Raw genomic sequence first — 21,442 nt, 5'->3', positions numbered from 1 at the left:
TGCCACGTTCCTGACCTTAGGGAGAAAGCTCTCAGTTTTTCCCCATTGAGAATGATATTCGCTGTAGGTTTTTCATAGATGGCTTTTATGATATTGAGGTATGTACCCTCTATCCCTATACTCTGAAGAGTTTTGATCAAGAAAGGATGCTGTACTTTGTCAAATGCTTTTTCTGCATCTATTGAGAGGATCATATGATTCTTGTTCTTTCTTTTGTCAATGTATTGTCTCACATTGATTGATTTGTGGATGTTGAACCAACCTTGCAGCCCAGGGATAAATCAGGAGGGGACGTCTTGACTCACAAAACTCAGAAGCTTTCCAAAAAGGTTACTTCCTCCTAATAGAATGGTGATGGTGACACCTTGGCAACTACCCTAAACTCATTGTTCTGTCTGCCCACGTTGTTCCATTTGCCCCACCACATCTACTCTCCACCCTTCTCTACTCTGCTCTCAGGCCTGGGAGAGCTGACCAGATGGAGTACAGCAAAAGGCTGCCTTGCCCTCTGGCTTTCAGTTAGATCCAATCAATAGGGAGCAGAGCAAGAGCTCAGCAGTGTGGAGGAGGGTGAAGTCAGGGTTGTTATGTCCCTAGATCCTTCCCTTTAGGCCATTGGGTTGGCATCATCACATCTCTTTCTCAAGATGGCATTCCCCACCACTGCTCTCCTTCCCAATCTTGGTAACCACCTGTTTTCTTGCTAGAACCTACTCTTATGATATTTGTAACCTGGTTTCATTTTTTTCTGCAAATAAATTTTGGGTACTCCCAAATGCAGATCATGTAAAAGGGAGTTCGGATCTACCCTCTGTGATGGAATCACTGCAAGTTTCTGAGCAGGGCAGTTTTAGGATGAGTAATGGGCCAGTGCTGCAGAATAGGTTGGAGTGGAAGGGAACTGGAGACAGGGAGCCCAGTGAATCAATCCAGGCAGGAGATGGCAAGGATAGCAGTGGCTGCAGTGGGAAGAGGTATGCTATGGGATGAAGAATTGTCTGCAGTTGGTGAAGAAGTAAGCCAGGGTTGAGCCTTGTGGGGGCTGGCTTTAGGGAGAGGGCTATGAGTTCAGGTTTAGGTTTCTTGAGTGTGAGAAGATGGAAGGTAGGACAACCCAGCAGAAATATCTAGTAGGTTTATAGAGTAATATGACTTGAACTTAAAATAGAGGGCAGAGAAAATGTAATTGGAAATTTGGGCTCATCTAATGGTGGTGACTACTGAGCCTTTAGGAGGGAGTGAATGAATTTCCTGAGAAAAACAGAGTTAGACACAGCCACACAAGGGGTGGAAGACTAACTGAATAAAAGAGCAGAAGGAAGCCTCACCCACTGACACAGTTCACATGTACATTCCTCTCCCACCGTTCGTTATGCTCCCACAGTTCTTTGGGCATAATTCTTAGGAACATTGTCACCCACTTCTGCAATTAGCTGTTTCCATGTCTGCCTCTCCATCTAGCTTACAGCTCTTCATGGGCAGCAACTGCATTTTTTTGTGTTTGTAATATTCTCCAGACTAAAAGAGATCCAGAAGGGAAGGAGGAGAAGGAAGGCAAAGAACTAACTGCAGAAGTGGAAGAACTACAGGTGTACATCTGTCACAGAGACAAGGGGGGAGAGAATTTCAAAAAGAAGGGAGTAATCGGTGGCATCAAACAGGCCAAGGAAAATAATGCCCATGGCAAAGACATGGGTTGGCCAGTTGGTGACCATAAGTAACCTTTAAAGATGCAAGCTTGGTAAGAGTGGTAATGACACAGTCCCTGCTGTCAGGAGGGAAAATTGATGCCAAGCCATTCCTTCCTGTAATGTTGCAGGATTGAGTTACAATCATCAGAGTTCTTTCAATAACTCTTAGATAGCTGTTATTGTTACTGGAAGGAGACACTAGCATACATCACTTCTGCTCCCTGGCAGCACAGTGTAGGTGTATGTCTCCCTGTCTAGAAAAAAAAGAAAAAGAAAAATTGTAGTAAAGAATCCTATAGGACCCTGATATCAATTAGTGTGTGGTATTTTCTATATCCAATGCTGACTTCATGCACTTTACTGATCACATAAATTACCTGACAAGAATGATGTGACAAGGATCACCCTACTCTGATGAAAATTCAGTAACTGCTTAAGAGCATCTCATACTTCAGCATGGCTGGGTGAGGTTGCTGTGACCCCCCCAGGCTGACCAGCATGCTCTATGGCCTTGCTTCCCAAAGTGTGGTCAGTGGAGCAACAGCTTTGGTGTCACCCAGGCCTGGTCAGAAATACAGAACTCAGGCTCCACCCCCACATGGCCTGAATCAGAATCTTCATTTTAGCAGATTCTGTGTTAAATAAATTTTAACCTCCGCACATTCACTGCTTTAGGGTTTGACTGATAGCCTGACCATGCTTACAATAATAATAGCATTTACTATTAGCTACACATTGTTCTGAGTATTTGATGTGAATTGACTTGTTTAGTCCTCACAGCAACTTTATGAGGTAGGTACCATCATCATCCTTACTTTAAGATGAGATCAAATAGCTTATCCAAGGTCACTTGTCTGAGAAGTCATGGAGCCAGGATTCAACCCGGTCATTTGGCTCCAGGGGTCCCTATGCTTTAACCACTGTACTGCACTGTCTTTTCTCCCCCACCTTCCATGGCAATAAACAGGGTACTTCACAGGTGCTCAGTAGGTTCACAAGTAAGGGATGCACAGTTGGGTGTGGTGGCCTGGAGAAAGGCAACCTTGGCCCTTAGAAGAAGAGCTTTCTACTGTCTGGGTATACCAGTTGCTCTTTGTTAGAGAAGGGGAGCTCCTCTGATAGCATTTCTGCAAGGGCAAACTTAGAGATAGGTAGCTGAAGAAGGAAAGCCTCATTCTAGATTCCCTTCCTGGGAGATGTTGGTATTTTATCCAAACTTCTTCAACATCTGTGTCCCAGGTCCAAGGTGATTCAGGTCTAGGGGCAGCTTGGGGCTTACTGGGCATGGTAGGAACAATACTCTACTTGAGCACCTGTTTTAATGGAAATATATTCCTTTTATACAGCATCCAGTTCTGAGGTGAGCCTGGTGAGGAAGCTTAGAATTGGCTCACCAAGTAGTGACTCTGTCATTTTCTTTGAATTCGGTTAAAAGATTGTTGGAAAATACAGAAGGCATAACACACTTTGGTGGGACCAACCTCTCAGTTAAGCATCACCCAGCTAATCAGACCTCTGGATTAAGCAGTATGTTTTTCTGCCCACCATTCTTCGAGGAGAGGATAGCCAGCTTAAATCAAGGAATTGTTTTTTAAACTCCTGGGTGTGGCCTATAGTGAGGACAGTCCTCACTCCCCCCTCAGACTGGGACATGGGGATATGACTTCTTTACAAATGCCCTGACACATTGCAGGGTCCTGAGTCAACAACAGAACCACCAGTAACTCCATTGGAAAGCACTGACTGCATCAAGAATGGGGTCTGTCCCATCTTAGAACCTTCTCCAGGTTTGAGGTTGGTGGGACATCTCTTTCCATCTAGGCTTCCTGTGTTGGTGGCATGTTATGTGGCGCCACAATCCTCTCTTCAGTTGGATCAAGTCAGTCAAAAGCTTGGTGATGAAGGTGGTCCCCAAAAGAGCCAGCAGAGCAGGACAGGCATACCTCCGAGGCATTTGCAGGTTCAGTTCCAGACCACCACAATAAGGTGAATATTGCAATAAAATGACCCAAATTAATTTTTTGGTTTCAAATACATATAAAAGTTATGTTTATACCATACTATAGTCTATTAAGTGTGCCTTAACATTATGTCTAAAACATACAATGTACACACTTTAATTAAAAATAGTTTATTGCTAAAAGATGCCAATCATCATTTGAGCTTTCAGCAAGTTGTTGTCTTTTTGCTAGTAAAGGATCTTGCCTCCATGTTGATGGCTGCCGACTGATCAGAGTGGTGGTTGCTGAAGGTGGGATGGCTGTGGCAATTTCTTAAAATAAGATAATGATGAAGTTTGCTGCATTGATTGACTCTTCCTTTCATGAACAATTTCTCTGCAGCTTGTGATACTCTTTGATAGCATTTTCCCCACAGTAGAACCTCTTTCAAAGTTGGAGTCCATCCTCTCAAGCCCTGCTGCTTCTCTGTCAACTAAGTTTGTGGAATATTCTTAGTCTTTTGCTGTCATTTCAGTAGTCTTAATGGCATTTTCACCAGAAGTAAATTCCATTCAAGAAACCACTGTCTTTGCTCATCCGTGAGAAGCAACTCCTCATCTGTTCAAGTTTCATCACAACATTGCAGCCATTCAGTCATATCTTCAGGCTCTATTCCTAGCTCTCTTGCTATTTCCACCATATCTGCAATTACTTCCTCTGAAGTCTTGATCCCCTCAAAGTCAGCAATAAAGGTTGGAATCAACTTCTTCCAAACTCTTGTTTATGTTGATATTTGACCTCTTGCTGTGAATCACAGATATTCTTAATGGCATCTAGAATGGTGAATCCTTTCCAGAAAGTTTTCAATGTATTCTTCCCAGATCCATCTGAGGAATCACCATTGATGGGAGCTGTAGTTTTACAAAATGTATTTCTTAAATTGTAAAACTTGGAAATTGAAATTACTCCTTGACCCACAGGCTGCAGAATAGATGTTCTGTTTGCAGCGTGAAAACAACGTTCATCTCATTGTACATTTCCACTAGAGCTCTTGGGTGACCAGGTACATTATTAGTAAGCAGTCACATTTTGAAAGGAATTTTTTTTTCTGGGCAGTAGGTCTCAACAGTGGGCTTAAAATATTTAGTAAACCATGCTGTCAACAAATATGTTGTCATCCAAGCTTTGTTTTTCCATTTATAGAGCACAGAGTATATTTAGCATAATTTTTATGGGCCTTAGAATGGTAAATGAGCATTGGTTTAACTTAAAATCACCAGCTGCATTAGCCCCTAACAGGAGTCAACCTGTCCTATGAAGTTTTGAAGCCAGGCATTGACTTCTCCTCTCTAGTTATGAAAGTCTAGAAGATAGCTTCCAATATAAGACTACTTTGTCTACATTGAAAATTTGTTGTTTAGTGTAGTCACCTTCATTAATGATCTTGCCTAGATCTTCTGATAACTTGCTGCAGCTTCTCCATCAGCACTTGCTGCTTCACCTTGCACTTTTATATTATGGAGATGGCTTCTCTCCTTAAACCCCATGAACCAACCTCTGCTAGCTTCAAACTTTTCTTCTGCAGCTTCCTTATCTCTCTCAGCCTTCATAGAAGTGAAGAGACTTAGGGCCTTGCTCTGGATTAGACTTTGGCTTGAAGGAATATAGCTCGTGAGATCTTTCCAGGCCACTAGAACTTTCTTCATATCAGCAATAAGTCTGTTTCCCTTTCTTATCATTCACATGTTCACTGGAATAGCACTTTTAATTTCCTTCAAGAATGTTTCCTTTGCATTTACAATTTGGCTGTTTGGTTTGAGAGGCCTGACTTTCAGCCTGTCTCAGCTTTGGACATGCCTTCCTCTCTAAGCTTAATCATTGCTAGCTTTTGATTTAAAGGGAAAGAGAGAGAGAGACATGACTCTTCTTTCACTTAAACACTTAGAGGCCATTCTAGGGTCATTAATTGGCCTAGTTTCAATATTGTTGTGTTTTAGTGATCAGTTGGTAGAGTAGGCAGAACACACACAACATTTATTTTTTTTTTTAAAGATTTTATTTATTTATTTGACAGAGAGAGACACAGCGAGAGAGGGAACACAAGCAGGGGGAGTGGGAGAGGGAGAAGCAGGCTTCCCGCCAAGCAGGGAGCCCGATGCGGGGCTCGATCCCAGGACCTGGAATCATGACCTGAGCCGAAGGCAGACGCTTAATGACTGAGCCACCCAGGCGCCCCCACACACAACATTTATTAATTAAGTTTGCCATCGTATATGGGTGGGGTTCATGGCACCCCAAAACCATTACAATAATACATCAAAGATCACTGATCACAGATGACCATAACAAACATAACAATAATGAAAACATTTGAAATGTTATGAAAAGTACCAAAATGTGACAGAGAGACACAAAGTGAGCAAAATGCTGCTGAGAAAATGGCACAAATAGACTTGCTCCATGCAGGGTTGCCACAAACCTTCAATTTGTGAAAAAAAAAAAAAAAGGCAGTACCTGCAGAGTGCAATAGAGCAAAGCACAATAAAACAAGGTATGCCTATAGAGCACTGTTGGCCCAATTCCCTGCCTTCCTCCCCTCTCTCTGTGGCTAGGATGAGGATTATTTCCTCAATTTTACGAATGAGGAAGTTGTCAGGAGAGCCTTTCTCACTGTGCTTCCTGAATTGTTTTCTCTGAAAGTGAAAGTGATTTCTGCTTCCCCACACTTCAAACAGAAGCAGTAAACTGGTTTCCCAAATCTCCTTCCAGTAATGTCTTTTAAGAGGCAGAACAAAGCTAAGGGAAAAGCATGAGGCTGACAGATAGGAGAGCCATAGGTCTTTCCTAAGCTCTTCAGGCAACCTTCCTCAGCTGGAACTTACAGACCTCTCTGCCTGGACTTGTCTACCTGCCCACTCACCTGGCAAGGTTCTCTTCCTCTTGGGGAAGCCTTCCTCTACCCTCCCTGCCAAAGGATGTTCCTTGTCATACCTTGTTCTCTTCCCTTAAAGCTTTTAACAAGTTTGTAATTATTTATTGATTGTATGATTGTTTGATTAATGTTTGGCTTCCATTACAAGCTCTGTGAGGGCAATGCCTGCAGACCTCTTATCCACCACTCTATCCCCATCCCCAGCATAACAGGTGGCCCATAAAACATAGCTTAATAAATATCCTTTGAATGACTGAAAATTAAAGTATTAAGTTAGGTGATCCCAAAGTCCTCTTCCTCTTCTGACAAAGACTCTTTGAGTCTATCTATGAGAAACTTGTACCTACCACCACCACACTAAACCCAAACCACTCTTCTCCTACTTCAGTGATTCTCATCATTATTTCCTTATCGATTCTACAATCAGGATTTCTTGATCATTTTAATTGCCTTCTGAGTGCTTGGCTGGAACTGCGGAGTCTGAAAAGTTGGGACATGAAATGTACATTCCTAGCCACCAACAAAAAAAAGCTGTAAGTCAATGCGGAACTTCAATAATGAAATCAGACTAACATTAGCAAAGATCTCCAATTTGGGGGTCTTCAATTATTTCTCCCTTTCCTCCCATTTTACACAGAATGACTTGAAAGTTGAGTTCAAAAGAAGGAGCATGGGAATAGAGTTTACAGGGAAAGAACAGAGCCTGTAGGTCTAGCGCTTGATCAGACAACCCTTCTGCACATTACCTTTCAGCCCCAGTAACTTTTCATTTTCTTTCTTCAGTCTCATGCTCACAAAGTCATTTTCAAATTCCTTCCTGATGTGACCCCTGGGGCCCTGAGGAGAACAATTCATCACGAAAGCAGGGCTTAGTGAAATGCTCTTTTATAAAACAAAAGTGTGATGTGTCCTCAGCCGAGTATCCATCATGGTGGACCATCTGTAACGGGTGTGGAAGCCTGGGCATTTTCAGGCTAATCTCAACACTGACTACAGCAAAGATGCCAGGTTTTGCTTTCCATAACTGACTGATGGTTCCTCTTAATCTTTTAAGGAAAAACAGGATGATTTATGTACTCAGATCCTCTAAGCCTTTCCTAACCTGGAATTTTCAGATTGGACCCCTAAAGGCATGCAGGCATTTGTCCAGGGCTTAACAGCAACATAGGAGAGAGAAAGGGAAAAGCCATATACACCAACTAAGCTCCATCTCTGTCCTTTTCTTAAATTCAGCATTGGATGGTGCCACTTCCCAAAGCCCCATCTCCCTGGGAGGTCTGGCAGCCAGGCATTTTGGGAGATTTTCCTTTCACCAAGAGGAGGTCACCTGACATGAACTGCAAATTATCAGACACTGGATTTCTAGATTATATGTTTAATCCCTGTGTGGAACTATATGTTTTAAATTTTCTGGTATAGTTCTCCTATCAAACATTGTCCCCATAAGTATATGTGTATTTGTCAGATCTCATAACCTGATTTGAGGCTAGGAAAATAGACTCATCCTATTTGTAGGCCTTTACTGATCTTGTGTTCACAGGGCATTTTCCAGCAATTGCTTCACAGGGCTTACCTAGGGCCCATTTGCTTCCGCCAACATGAGCAGCCAGCCCTGAAGAAGGGCCTAGCAGTTGCTTATCTGCTGTAAGTGTGGCTTATCTGAGAACACTTGGGTGGAGAAATGTTGATGTGTTTTCCAAATTAGAGCTTGAGCTGGAGGAGCCATTTCTGGGATAGCTGTGAGCCAATTCCAAAGAGAAGATAATAAGCATCCAGGCCTTGAGAGCCAAATACTGTATGATGGACTGGAAAGAAGATATTCTGGCCCCATTCTTTCACACACCAGCCTGACTTCTGCCATCCCAGGCTGGCTGTGAGGAAAGCAGGCAGGAACTAGAAGCCTTTCCTGGACTGGCCTTGGAAACATCTGAGCTCTCCTGGAAGCAGGGACTAGGCTTCCCCACCTTTGCTGCAGATGTTGCAAGCATGTGTTACTGCTTTATAGAGATAGATTTTAGAGACTGGGAGCCATAGTCTAGGTGGCATGAGGAAGCATTTAGCACAACGGCAAAGCCCTTAGGCTCTGGAGCCAGGCCACCTGGCCCTGTACCCCATACCACCACTCACCAGCTGTATTAGTATGGGCAAGTCATTTAACCTCTCTAGGACTCACTTTTCTCACCTGTAAAATACAGTTAATAATAGCACCTACTTCAGGACGCCTGGGTGTTTCAGTCAGTTAAGCATCTGCCTTCAGCTCAGGTCATGATCCCAGGGTCCTGGGATTGAGTCCCCGGTAGGGTTCCTTCCTCAGCAGGGACCCTGCTTCTCCCTCTGCCTGCCCATCCCCCTGCTTGTGCTCTCTCTCCCTCTCTCTCTCTGAAAAATAAATAAAATCTTAAAAAAAAAAATACCACCTACTTCATAGGTTGTTACCAGGAAGAAATGGAATAATCCAAGTAGAGTGTTGAGAGCTGTACCTGACCCAAGGTAATGTCTTCAGAACAGGTTAATGAGGAAATTGGGGGCATTGGTGTGCCCAGGCAAATCTTCACCCCATGTCTGAATGCCCACAAAGCACCTCCTCCAAGAACTTGTTCAGTCAATGCTTGGACACATCTGAGGATGGAGAGCCCACTACTTTTTTTTAATTTTGTATTTAAATTCAATTTAGTTAACAGAGAGTGTATTATTAATTTCAGGGGTAGAATTTAGTGATTCATCAGCCTTGCACATAACACCCAGTTATAGTTACCCCATCCCCCACCTCCTTCCCCTACGGCAACTCTCAGTTTGTTTCCTAGAGTTAAGAGTCTTTTATGGTTTGTCTCCTTCTCTGATTTCATCTTATTTTATTTTTCCTTCCCTTCCCCTATGTTCACCTGTTTTGTTTCTTAAATTCCACATATGAGTGAAATCATATGGTATTTGTCTTTCTCTGGCTGACTTATTTCACTTAGCATGATACCCTCTAGTTCCTTCCACGTTGTTGCAAATGGCAAGATTTCATTCTTTTTGATGACTGAGTAATATTCCATTGTATATATATATATCTCACATCTTCTTTATCCATTCATCTGTCCATGGACATCTGGGCTCTTTCCATAATTTGGCTATTCCACTACCTCTTAAAACATCCCACTCCACCTTCAGATAGATCTGGTTTTTTGATAATTTTCATTTCTGTTGAATCTAAATCTTTCCTGGAAACTTCCTAGTTAGTCCCAGTTCCATCCATATGGTTACATCAAACTCATCTAACTCCTTTTCCTCAAAATAGCAGTTTAAATAATGTGGAAGTCGCTGATATCACCCTCCCTGCCTGTGCTTTTCCCATTCCATGAGTCTTATCTTTTCCTGACAATACAACTTCAGTTTCTTCAATAATCTTTAGAAGAAACTGAAGTTGTATTGTCAGATCATTATGGTTTCTGTTTTCTAAGGCAGCCTGTGCTTACAAATGTGATTTAGCTCCATGTGCATTGAGTCATGTGCTGAGATACAAAGATGAGAAGATGCACTGAGGCTGCAGGGAATGGCATTCTAGACAGGTGGAACAGTGGAGGCATGAAGCTAGAGAACTTCAGACAATTCAGTATATTCTTGGAATGGAAGGTGTAAACTGGAATCAGATGTGATGAAACTACAAAAGGAGGCAGGTGGGTTTTACCTATAGGTGATGAGGGTCATGGAAGGACTTTTCATCAGAGGAGCAACAGGTTCTGGTTTGTGCTTTAGCATGAGCTTTCTAACCGCAGCAAGAAGATCAGGCAAAACTGGACATAAAGAAACCATTAACTGAATGAAGAACACCAAGAGGACAAAGAAGAGGAAAACAAGTCATAAACCAAAATGTCCACAATATATGCCAAAGGCTAACAGTGGTTATCTCTGGGTGGTGGAATAAGGGATGATTTCCTTCTTCTTTTTGCTTCCCATGTTTTGTAATTTCTCTGTCATAAGTATTTTCTATTTTCTCTATCATTTTCTGTTTTCCCTATAATACATGATTTTTCCTGTTATTTATATAGTAAAAATAATTCATTCCTGTCTGAAGACACTTCAAAATCAAACTGCATGACTTGATAACCAGTTAGAGGGAAGAGCTTCAGCAATCAGGTTTCTGGCCTGGGTGCTCAGGTGGGTGGTACAGCCTCCTGCTGAGATAGGGACGGGGGAACAGAGCATTACTTCAGAACTCTGATGGCATCCCTGATGGCTGGAAGGAAGCCCACGGGCTGCTGTGGCTTCTTTTTGACCTCTCTGTAGCCCACTCAGTAGTCTCCGCCTGAGTTTGCTGGCCTGAGTTTGCTGGCCCCTGAAACTCACCTGTCCATTCACATCCTAGCTGAAGGATAAGTAGGAGGGAACCGTGGGAGAGACTTCCAGCCAAGGGAACAGCATGCTTCACAGCCCTGTGGAGGAGGAGGTGCAGGCATACCTCGTTTTATTGCACTTCGTATTATTGTGCTTGCAAATGCTGCATCTTTTTTTTACAAATTGAGAAAGGGACTGTGTCCAGCAAGTCTATCAAGCCATTTTCCCAGCAACATTTGCTCACTTTGTGTCTCTGTGTAATTCTTGGGTAATTCTCACAATATTTCAAACTTTTTTTTATTATTTTATTTGTTATGGTGATCTGTAATCAGTGATTATGACTCACTGAAAGCTCAGATGATGGTTAGCATTGTTTAGCAATAAAGTATTTTTAAATTAAGGTGTGTATGTTGGTTTTTTAGAGATAATGCTATTGTACACTTTACTCCAGCATCATGTAAACATAACTTTTACATGCCCTGGGAAAGCAAAACATGCATTTGACTTGCGTTAATGCAGTATTCATTTCATTGCCGTGGTCTGGAACCGAACCCTCAAGATCTCTGAGGTCTGCCAGTATGGGATATTTGAGGCTAAAAGAAAAGCTGTTTTGACCAGGAATGCAGAGGGTGAGGGGCAGGGGATGGGAGTGGACAGAGAAGTAGATAGGGGTCCAGCCCTTGTGCCACACTTTGAAGGGCACGAGAAGGACTCTGGTCTTTAAGAGCAGAACTTCTGGCTGTGGCACAGAGGAGAGGTTCCCATTCTATGTCTCCCACCGCTTTCTCACCACTGCAGGCTATGGCACCGAAGGCCTGATAACAAGGCTCGCTGATGGTCTGGGTGGGCGGGATTGGGAGGCCTTCCTCCCCTTCAGTGAGTAGCACTTAGAGCGCCCCCCCCCCCACCCCACGCCAGCAGACACCTCTGAAACTTGCTTTGCAGTTCAGTTTTCAACTTCCTCCATGGCTTCGCATACTTTAGCACTAATGTGTGTACAACTTGCTAATTAATGAAATCATTTGGATCTGAAAACATCTTGTTCTAATGGGAGGCTGCAAAGCACTCTCATTAACTCACAGGTAAAATTATTCCAGCTTTTCTCTTCTTTTAATTTTTTTTCCCTCTCCCCATCTTAGCTTAATAACTGGGGAGAATTCCTCTAATTAGCCTTGTGAAAATCACTCCACCAAATCACAAAACACCAATGGCTGCCTTGGGGCCTGGGGAGAGGGTAACCCAGACTTTGTTTATCCAGTGCAGAGGGAGGGCTGTGGGTGAATATGAAGGTGAAACTCCCAATGCACAGGGCAGTGGAAGGGTGTCCACAGCTGGGTGGGTACATCAGGTGGAGACACTAAAAGCACCTTGTGTGGTATGATGCACAGATGCATCAATGAAAACTTGTAACATCCCTTTTAAACAAAGAGAATTCTTGGTGTCATTTATGGTTGAGCTTGTAAGTTAAGGGGTCCTATTACACAGCCATCAAAAAAAAAAATGAAATCTTGCCATTTGCAACGACATGGATGGAACTAGAGGGTATTATGCTAAGTGAAATAAGTCAGTCAGAGAAAGGCAATTATTGTATGATCTCACTGATATGTGGAATTTAAGAAACAAGGCAGAGGATCATAGGGGAAGAGAGGAAAAAATGAAACAAGATGAAACCAGAGAGGGAGACAAACCACAAGAGACTCTTAATCATAGGAAACAAACTGAGGGTTGCTGGAGAGAATGGGGGTGGAGGGATGGGGTAACTGGGTGATGGACATTGGGGAGGGTATGTGTTGTAATGAGCACTGGATATTATATCAGACTTATGAATCACAGACCTGTACCCCTGAAACAAATAATACATTATATGTTAATTGAATTTAAATTAAAAAAAAAAAATAAAAAATTCTGTTTTACTTACAGTTCCTCCAGCTATCCTTATCCTAACACACAATCTTTTCTTGAGACATTCTTAGATGATGAACAATTTGACCAAGAAACTATTTTTAAAGTAAAGTGTAAATAAACATACTGTCATCTCCAAATGCTGTCCGAAGACATCAGGGGAATTTATTCTAGACCTATTAGCCCTGCCTATAACTATAAATTAAACATGTCCTGAAATCTTGAAAAAAAATTTTTTTAATTAAATTTTTAAAAAAGTAAGAAAAAAAAAGAGAGAAAGCAGGAAAAAAATAAGTTAGGGGTGCTTTTTCCCATAAGACAGCAGTACAAGCCTACACTTTTGGGGACACTGACAAGACCCATGTGCTAAATAGGATTTTTCATTTACTTTTTTTTCTTGACAGGATCTGGGTACTTTCAGTTTTTATTGTGGTAATGTATCCATATCAAAATTTGCCATTATAACTATCTTAAGTGTATGGTTCAGTGGCACTAAGTATATTCACATTGTGCAACCATCACCACTACCCATCTCCAGAAATTTTTCATCTTCCCAAATGGAAAGTACATACACATTAAACATGAACTCCCTTCATTGGGGTTTTTGAATGGAAGGATGTAATATTCTTCAGATTTGGGCACTGAGGGAAAGGGGCCTGGTCAGAAATCTGTAGGAAGAGAGGTCCACTCACGTAATCTCTGGAGAGAAGGTCCCACAGAGGTCTAACCACCTACATGTATCCTGGGGGTATGAATCAGTTTCAACAAAGGAAGTCCCACCCTCCCAGATGCCTAGCAACCAGATTTGTGTTTTCTAGCAGATGGGTCAGCCATCGGCTCTAGGAATCCCACCTTGAGTGATAAGCAAGTCCTTGCAGGGCTATCTCTAGTCAAAGTTAACTCTCACTATAGTGAGATGCTGGTCTAGGATAAAAAGATGCTAGGTTGTCTCTAAGACAGGATATTAGGAAATTGGATAGTTCTGGATAAAACAATATGTTCTTCCCCTTAGAAGCACAGCATCTGCCAGTCCTTTCATTTGGACGTGCCTCCAAGAAAGATTTGGAGTCAGGCCAACCTAGATACCAATCCCTGCTTTGTCACTCGCTCACTGTGTGACTTTAAGCCTCACTTTCCTCATCTAAAAAATGGGGCTTGTGATACATCACTGGTAGAGTTGCTAAGAAGATTGCATGAGATTATGTCAGTATGACATCCAGGAAAGCACTTGGTTCAATAAATGGAAGCTGATGTGCTCACTATTACTGTCTGATTTTGTCATTGTAGGTCTCCAGGTGGTTCTGAATTCCATTATCAAGGCCATGGTGCCCCTGCTGCATATTGCCCTGCTAGTGCTGTTCGTCATCATCATCTATGCTATCATTGGCCTGGAGCTCTTCATGGGGAAGATGCATAAGACCTGCTACAACCAGGAGGGCATAGCAGGTAAGGGAAGATGTGAGTGGCCAGCTCTCAAGAAGCTTCCCTGTCTCATCGCTACTTTCCTTGTAACGGCATGAACTGCTACCACATGACCAGTGGTACTAGGGAAGGCCTCCTCCATTCAAGTACTCATCTTTTCATTCCATGGATAAGTGAGAGGCAGAGATTGGTATTCTTTTCCTCTCGGTTAGTTTTTTTCTAATACAATAGATCTCTGTTAAAACAGCTAAATGCAAGTTCCCGTCCAGCACTACTAAAGCTTAAATGAGCTGTGTGAATCAAGAAACATCACCTAGACAACCTGGAGTATTTTAATTTAAGAATCAGAACTGACGTAGTGAGGGTGTGTATCTCTGTTCCTTGGTCCTTCAGTGTTGATTGTCGCTTCCCTTTCAGGAAGGCAGCTTTGCCTGCAGCCAGTAAATACCTCAGTCACAATGTTGGGTTCTGTCTACCCCTCGGGGCTAATCTTGGCTCTTCTGTGCTCAGGGTTTTCTGCTTCTCCCTTCATAGGTAGAACCTCCTGGCCCCCTGTCACAGGGGGGCCCTGTTGAGACTTCTCTCCCTGTGGTCCTTCCATAAGTCAATATATTTAGCAAGCAATGCTGACCCAGTAAGCACTTCTCTGAATAGGACCAAAGTTTTGGCTTGTGGGATACGCTACAAACTGTTGTCTTAGGTTACTAAAATCTCAGTGGCACCTTTAAAAAAATCATTTAAACAGGAATTGACAAAACTTTTAAACAGACACATAAAGTAGTTTAACATAAAAACTTGTTGAAAAAAATACTTCCCCCCAAAGGGGTTAGAAGTGTTAAATTTATGTGATTGTTTTTTCCAACAACAAGACCTTTCATCTTGGTTTTTGGCTTCTTGGTGGAGAAAGGTCTGAAGCTTTAAAAGATACTTCATTTCTCTCCATCTGTACTGCTTCTCCTTCCCATTCAGCCCAGGCATTAAATTAAATTTGACCCCTCTTGCTTTAGGATGGTGAGGAGGGACAGATCTACACAACAAGGAGTGACATTGGTTATTCATACTCAGAAACCAAAATAGAGTACCTGATCTGGATGATCTGGTTTAACTGGGTGGATTGACTGGGTATTTGTAGTTTCTAGATCACCACTACATGACCATAGTCCTAAAACAAACAAAAAACTATAAACCCATAATCACAGACTCACACAATTGTTTTTACTTTTTTGATAAAGAGTCTGTTTAAGAGACCATTTTTTTCACTCTGGAGAGAACTTCCTAATTATTTGGGTCATAACTGTATAAAATAAACTGTCATATTAAAAAAAAACAGAAGCTCTTTAATATTAGAACAGATCTTGCCTTCAGCTAAAATTCTGAGATTTCCAGCTTTGCTTAGAGGAATACCAAATAATGCAATGAGTAGTATTTTCCCCTTGAATTCAAATCCTTCTTTTTATTCAGTTTAGTCTGTAGCCAGCCCTGAACCAATAAATTTATGTTAATTGGGTAGCTTTGTTAGAGCTCATTCTAAGTCCCACTTAAGAGCTGGACTGTTTATCTCTCAAGTTTATGCAGTTGTATTGAAATGTTCAGTGACTCTTTAGACCCAAACTCCTCAGATAATCACAGGGAGGTTGAGTGTTAAAGAGCCCAAGAGTGGGTATGTGTGATGGTGTGGCTCTCACCAATAGCATTCCAAGAGGCAGGGGGAGAATGAAATGGTGAAATTCTGCCATAGAGCTAATGATAGCAAACCTACCCTGCAACCAAAGGTCTGTGCACCACTTACCTAAGGAGCACTGCTCCCAGAGCTGCACATGGTTTCTATCATCCTGCTGGGAAAACAGCAAAAGTATGTTTTTCACTGGTAGCAAGATCCTCTAAGGGCCTATGCTAACAAGCAACCCTGAACGTTGGAAGTCACTGGGCTTTGTTGTTAGACCAGCAGTGGCCTCAACTGGCAAGAAAATGGTGGGCATGATAAACAAAGGAGACACAGGATGGGATGCTCTTCTCTGGACCACAGATGCACATTCTGGTGAAAGAGCCACCAACAGCCTGCCGATACTTCGAGTGGCCTCCCCACTGTTAGGATAAAGACCAGAACTGGACTCACCAATTGAAGTGGCCTCTTTAGAACCATTTTGAGCCATATTGTTTTCTATCCTTGATTCAAAAACAAAAACAAAAACAGGACTAGGAAAAATACTTGGGACGTCACCTGCTTCCTACCAGAAGATGCATCAGATTATTTAGCGGTGGGTTTTACCTTCACCCCCACAAGTCAGAAGGGAAGTTAGCTGCCATGGTGAAAATGACCATCAGCCTGGGGAGCCAGGGTGTCAGAGGACAGACACTGAGAGAAGTGTTCCAGAGAGAGGAGCATGCCAGCCCCACCAAGAAGGTGACCTCACTCCGTGTGGAGCCAGGCTCTCTGCTCCAAAGAGGGGCTGAGGACACCTGGCTGTAGAAGCCTTTTCACTTAACGCTCTGCAATCAGGAGCTCATGTAGCTCCTCCTTCCTAAATCTGCCATCTGATGACAAATCCAGGGACCCACTCCATCACTCCCAACAGAACATGTACCACAGTCATCAGGGCCTCTTCCACCTACATAGTGACTAAAACTAATGAGAAGGAAAAAAACGTATAGGAATCTGGACATACTCCATGCAGCCATAGAGAATAAGACCAAAAACCTGCAATCTTTGAAACCAACCCCTATGTGTTTTGGAGAGTTTTATGCCACCTTTGGAATGGGTGATATTTTTTTAAGTTTAGACTTTGGATTGAATTATCATATTTTTCTGCAAATTTAGATTATACAAAAGTGCTTGTGAGCCCTTGTCATAATTTTTTAATGGAATTTAGATCAAATTCTTCTTTTTGCACTCTAAGATTATTTCTCAGGCTGGGAATTTTATGTGCTTGTAGATTGTAGGACACATTGGATTTTGAGCCATGTTTTGGATAAAGAAAGCTCTGGAGCTGGCTGGGTAGACCATTATTCAGCCTCTAGGCTGCCCTTCCAGTTCCCCATAGAGGTGGTCTCTGAAGAGGCAATTTTTCTCCAATCCCAGAGGCATCTGCAAGGCACCTTCCTAGTTCCTCAACAGATACATCACCATATGCCGGCACCTTTTGTTTCTGGCTGTCCCATCTGTTTGATGGCACTCTGAGCCAGGCTACTCTGAATCGCTCTCCCAAGCACACTAATTACCCCTGAGACTGACAAAGAATTGGTTGGCTCAAACCTAGAAATGAAATCATTCTCATTGTATTTACTTCTTAAAGTTGGGTCCTAAAAAAGTAATTGATTTTGTCTTTGGTGATTTCTCCTTGGAACCCCTAACTGGCAGTCTCCCAGGATTTCATGTTCTTGTTGGTATTAACTGCTTTTCTAACATCTCTCCTAATCTTCGCCTCCATTCTTTTACCACAAACTTAATTTGGACTTTCCAGAGTGATTCTACTTCACTTCTGTTTTAAGGCATAGGGCCCACTTCTTTCTTTCTTTCTCCTACTTTTGTTCCTGCTTTCCTCCCTGGGACTTCATGACTCTGCAGAAGAAAACCAACACAATTTTCATGTTCAAACTAATTTCTCCCCACCCTCAAGTGCATGTCGCAAGGACCTGCTGATATGTGTGTGTTCACATTTTTCAAGTGTTCCCTTTAGTGCTTTTTATAGATACCTATTTTTACCAGATCATCATTGCTTCTTAATTGTTCTAAAATCTTTTTTTATTGTTGTTCAAGATAGTTTAAAATAGCAGTGGCCCTTGAGCCTTTAGATAATCTCTATGAACCTCATCCCTTTTTTTTTTATTATTATTAATGAGATCACCTCCCCTTGATGCCATTTTCTTTTCAACATATATTTTTTTGTAAAACCCCAAAAGATGTTTTTCTTCCTTGAGGACACTCAGAATTCACTTTGGCGACCTTCACTTTTTCCTTATTTTTGCCTGTTTCAGGAATAGAGAACACAGGGAAGACTGTCAGATGAGCAGTCACAATGCAAAGAGTAACAGCATCTTTATTCACTAGAAGGCGAAACAGGAGAAAAAGAAATGCAAGTTGTCCCTATGTTTTTTCACCTCTTTTTCTCCCATCTCCTATATCATTCCAGCACTTTTATCACAGTGACTGAACACATCACAGTAGAAAACCATCACCAGAACGGGTGAGAAACCCAACAGAACGTATGATCTGTTTAGTTCTTGGTTTCCCAGTCTCTCAATTTTTTAGGTGTTTGTTACCCACTTTTTTATTCATTCTTTAGGGTTGGGATTGACTTCTTAGTTTCCCTCTTTTTATAGCCTCCCACTGTTTAAACTCACATCCAAATTTCCAAATATTTCAAAAATTCTAAAGTCACAAAAGATTGACTAGAGTTCAGCTCCAGAAGTAGAGCCCTACTGGGAGCCAGACCCTGGAGTCATGAAATGGTGTGGACACTGTCATTCCCTCAAACAGTTCAGGGACCAGTGATGCAGACCTTTACACCTTGGTCATCACACAAAGACTCACACACAACCTGAAGCACCAGGCCAAGAATAAGCCAGAAAGCAGCACTGTTCACAACAGCTCAAACCTGGAAACAATCCACATGTCCATCAGCTGGTGAATAGATAGACATACAGTGAAATGCAGTGCTTGGCAACAAAAACGAATATACTAATACGTGCAACAACACAGATGAACCTCAAAAACATTATGCTAAGTGAAAGAAGAGGGACACAAAAAGCCACATATTGTATGATTCTATTTATATGAAATTTCTGGAAAGGCAAAGCTATAGAGATAGAGTATAGATCAAGTGGCTAGGGGTTGGGGAGAGGAGCCGGATTGACTGCAAACAGGCACACAGGAATTTGGGAGGATGATGGACATGTTTTAAAATGGATTGTGGTGATAGCTGTACAACTATATACATTTACTAAAAATAATTGAGCTGTACATTTACATTGATGAATTGTAAGACATGTAAATTATATTTCAATAAAGCTGTTAAGAGAGAAAAAAGAAAAAAAGCCAAGAAGACACACTCCAGCATATATTTCCAACCATACTGCTCAGTTCCATTCTCATAAGAACTGTCTCCTAGTTAGGATTAATATTCCTCTTCCTATCTTCCTCTTTGTAGTAAACAGTTTCAAATTTGAAGCCACAAACTGAGAAGGAGCCAACCAACCAATAGTCTTAAATACAGAGGTACTAGACACTTGTAATTATTGTGATGCATATGAAGCAAGAAAAGCCCCTGGGTGACCTGTTATCTCTAAATGAAGAACTATAAGTAAATTCTCTATCTGGGTGCATATTTTCACTATTGTGAAAGGCAATCATGTGTTTGTTATGACTGAAGTCTATTCTGTTTATTACTGTTACCTTCTACAAGCATGAGACAATGTCCTTAATTTTACAAACTTCTGTGAATTTGAAACTATTACCTTCCACAGCTGGCTCAAGACTACCTGTATTTTACCATAATGGGAATTCTTAGATCAGTCTAGTCTTTTTTTTTTTAAGGATTTTATTTATTTATTAGAGAGAGAGAGAGAGTACGCACGAGAGCACACACAAGCTGGGGGGAGGGGCAGAGGGAGAGGGAGAAGCAGACTCCCTGCTGAGCAGGGAGCCTGATGCGATGTGGGGCTCAATCCCAGGACCCTGAGATCATGACCTGAGCTGAAGGCAGACACTTAACTGACTGAGCCACTCAGGCATCCCTAGATCAGTCTAGTCTTATTTCCATTTACCAATGATGTCCATACCAAATATATAAGCTACATCTTAATTATTAATTTTCTAGTAGCTCTTCCCAGCGTGTGGAATTAGCCCAAGCACTGTCTGTAGCCACAGTAGGTATGTTATACAGTTTCCTGAAAAAGCCCTGTCCATACATAGGGAGTATTCTCCCTGTCACCCACTGCCGCTCTGTCTTGATTAGAGGTCAGAAAAGGATTCTTCTCTTCTGAAAGGTATTAATTCTGGAGACCAAAGAGCAGTACCACAAGCTTCCACATGACAGTCAGCAGTGTTTATGCTCAAGGGTTGTAATCAAGACCACTGTGGTTGATACATTCCCCCTATGGTCAGAATTTATTTTTTGTCGTTTATCAACATAAGGCTTCCACTATAAAATGACTTGTATCTCTGGCAATATATCCTGTAACACGTAATGGAGAAAGTGTTACTGAATGGGATTTGTTGGCTAATTATGTGGAAGTCTCTTCCAATCAATATAGCCCTCACCCTAAACTCTGGTATTCCAATGGAAGCATCCATAGATATTTCATCACCAAAAAAAGAAAAGGTAGACTTCCTATCACTTTTCAGGTATTTTCCACTTGGAGTGGTTGCATCATCCTTAGCTTTTAATTGGCCATTTGACCATGATGCCAACATGTTTCAGCAGAATGTGCAATAGCCTTACTGTCTTTGAAATCAATTACCGAGGTTAAAATACAGTTTTACGATTAGTTGGAAGTACTGACCTTCTAAATCAATGGCAGCCTAAAATGAATACCTAGTTCCTTATGTTGTTTACTGCGTCTCTGGGGGGAACTAATGAAAACTTGTTCTGCATTATTGTTGCTGTGGTTGTTTTGCCTAGCCCATCAAACTTATCCTATCAGTTTTCTCTCTGACTTCTCTCTCCTTCTTTCTCTGCCCATCTCTCTCCATCCCCTCTGCTGCCTTCTCTTTTCCCCTGGTCATTCAAGATGTTCCAGCAGAAGATGATCCTTCCCCTTGTGCTCTGGAGACAGGCCATGGGCGGCAGTGTCAGAACGGCACTGTGTGCAAGCCCGGGTGGGACGGGCCCAAGCACGGCATCACCAACTTCGACAATTTTGCCTTCGCCATGTTGACGGTGTTCCAGTGCATCACCATGGAGGGCTGGACAGACGTGCTGTACTGGGTACGTAGCTTGAGATGGGCAGAGGCAGGGAGTCCAGAAGGCTGTGAGACTTTCCTCAACAGCTCCCTTTTCCACCCTCCCCATGACTTTATGGTCACATACACACCTTGATGGAATAGTTGATGAATGTCTTTGATTTCTTCCAGGTCTTTCCTGAGAAACAAAGCATGAAATTTGCACCCTAATGAGTCTCTCTGTCCACCCACCAGCCTAAGAGAAATGTCATCTTTAAGTTTGTCCTACTGTAGTGAGAAATATGGGCACTCAGCTGATGCTCTGTGAATGAGTTGGCCAAACCTGACACAAGGATTC

General features: G+C 42.1%; 1 protein-coding gene across 22 annotated transcripts in view; it reads left to right on the top strand.

Moving 5' to 3' along the window:
- CACNA1C (calcium voltage-gated channel subunit alpha1 C) overlaps positions 1-21,442 on the top strand; it is a 632,951-nt gene that overhangs the window by 400,931 nt on the left and 210,578 nt on the right. For all 22 annotated transcript variants that reach the window (XR_014145548.1, XM_081820959.1, XM_081820957.1 and 19 more), the window contains 2 exons: positions 14,070-14,228; positions 20,934-21,130. Coding sequence is in view for 21 of the 22 variants with exons in the window: in XM_081820959.1 (XP_081677085.1) it covers positions 14,070-14,228; positions 20,934-21,130 (356 nt within the window). In the remaining variant the exon portion in view is untranslated. The remainder of the gene's footprint in view (positions 1-14,069; positions 14,229-20,933; positions 21,131-21,442) is intronic.

Source organism: Leptonychotes weddellii, chromosome 5, assembly GCF_054177405.1.
Source record: "Leptonychotes weddellii isolate Sample4059 chromosome 5, ASM5417740v2, whole genome shotgun sequence".
In the NCBI taxonomy this organism is placed as follows: Eukaryota; Metazoa; Chordata; class Mammalia; order Carnivora; family Phocidae; genus Leptonychotes; species Leptonychotes weddellii.
This window is presented reverse-complemented; position numbering and strand designations above follow the sequence as displayed.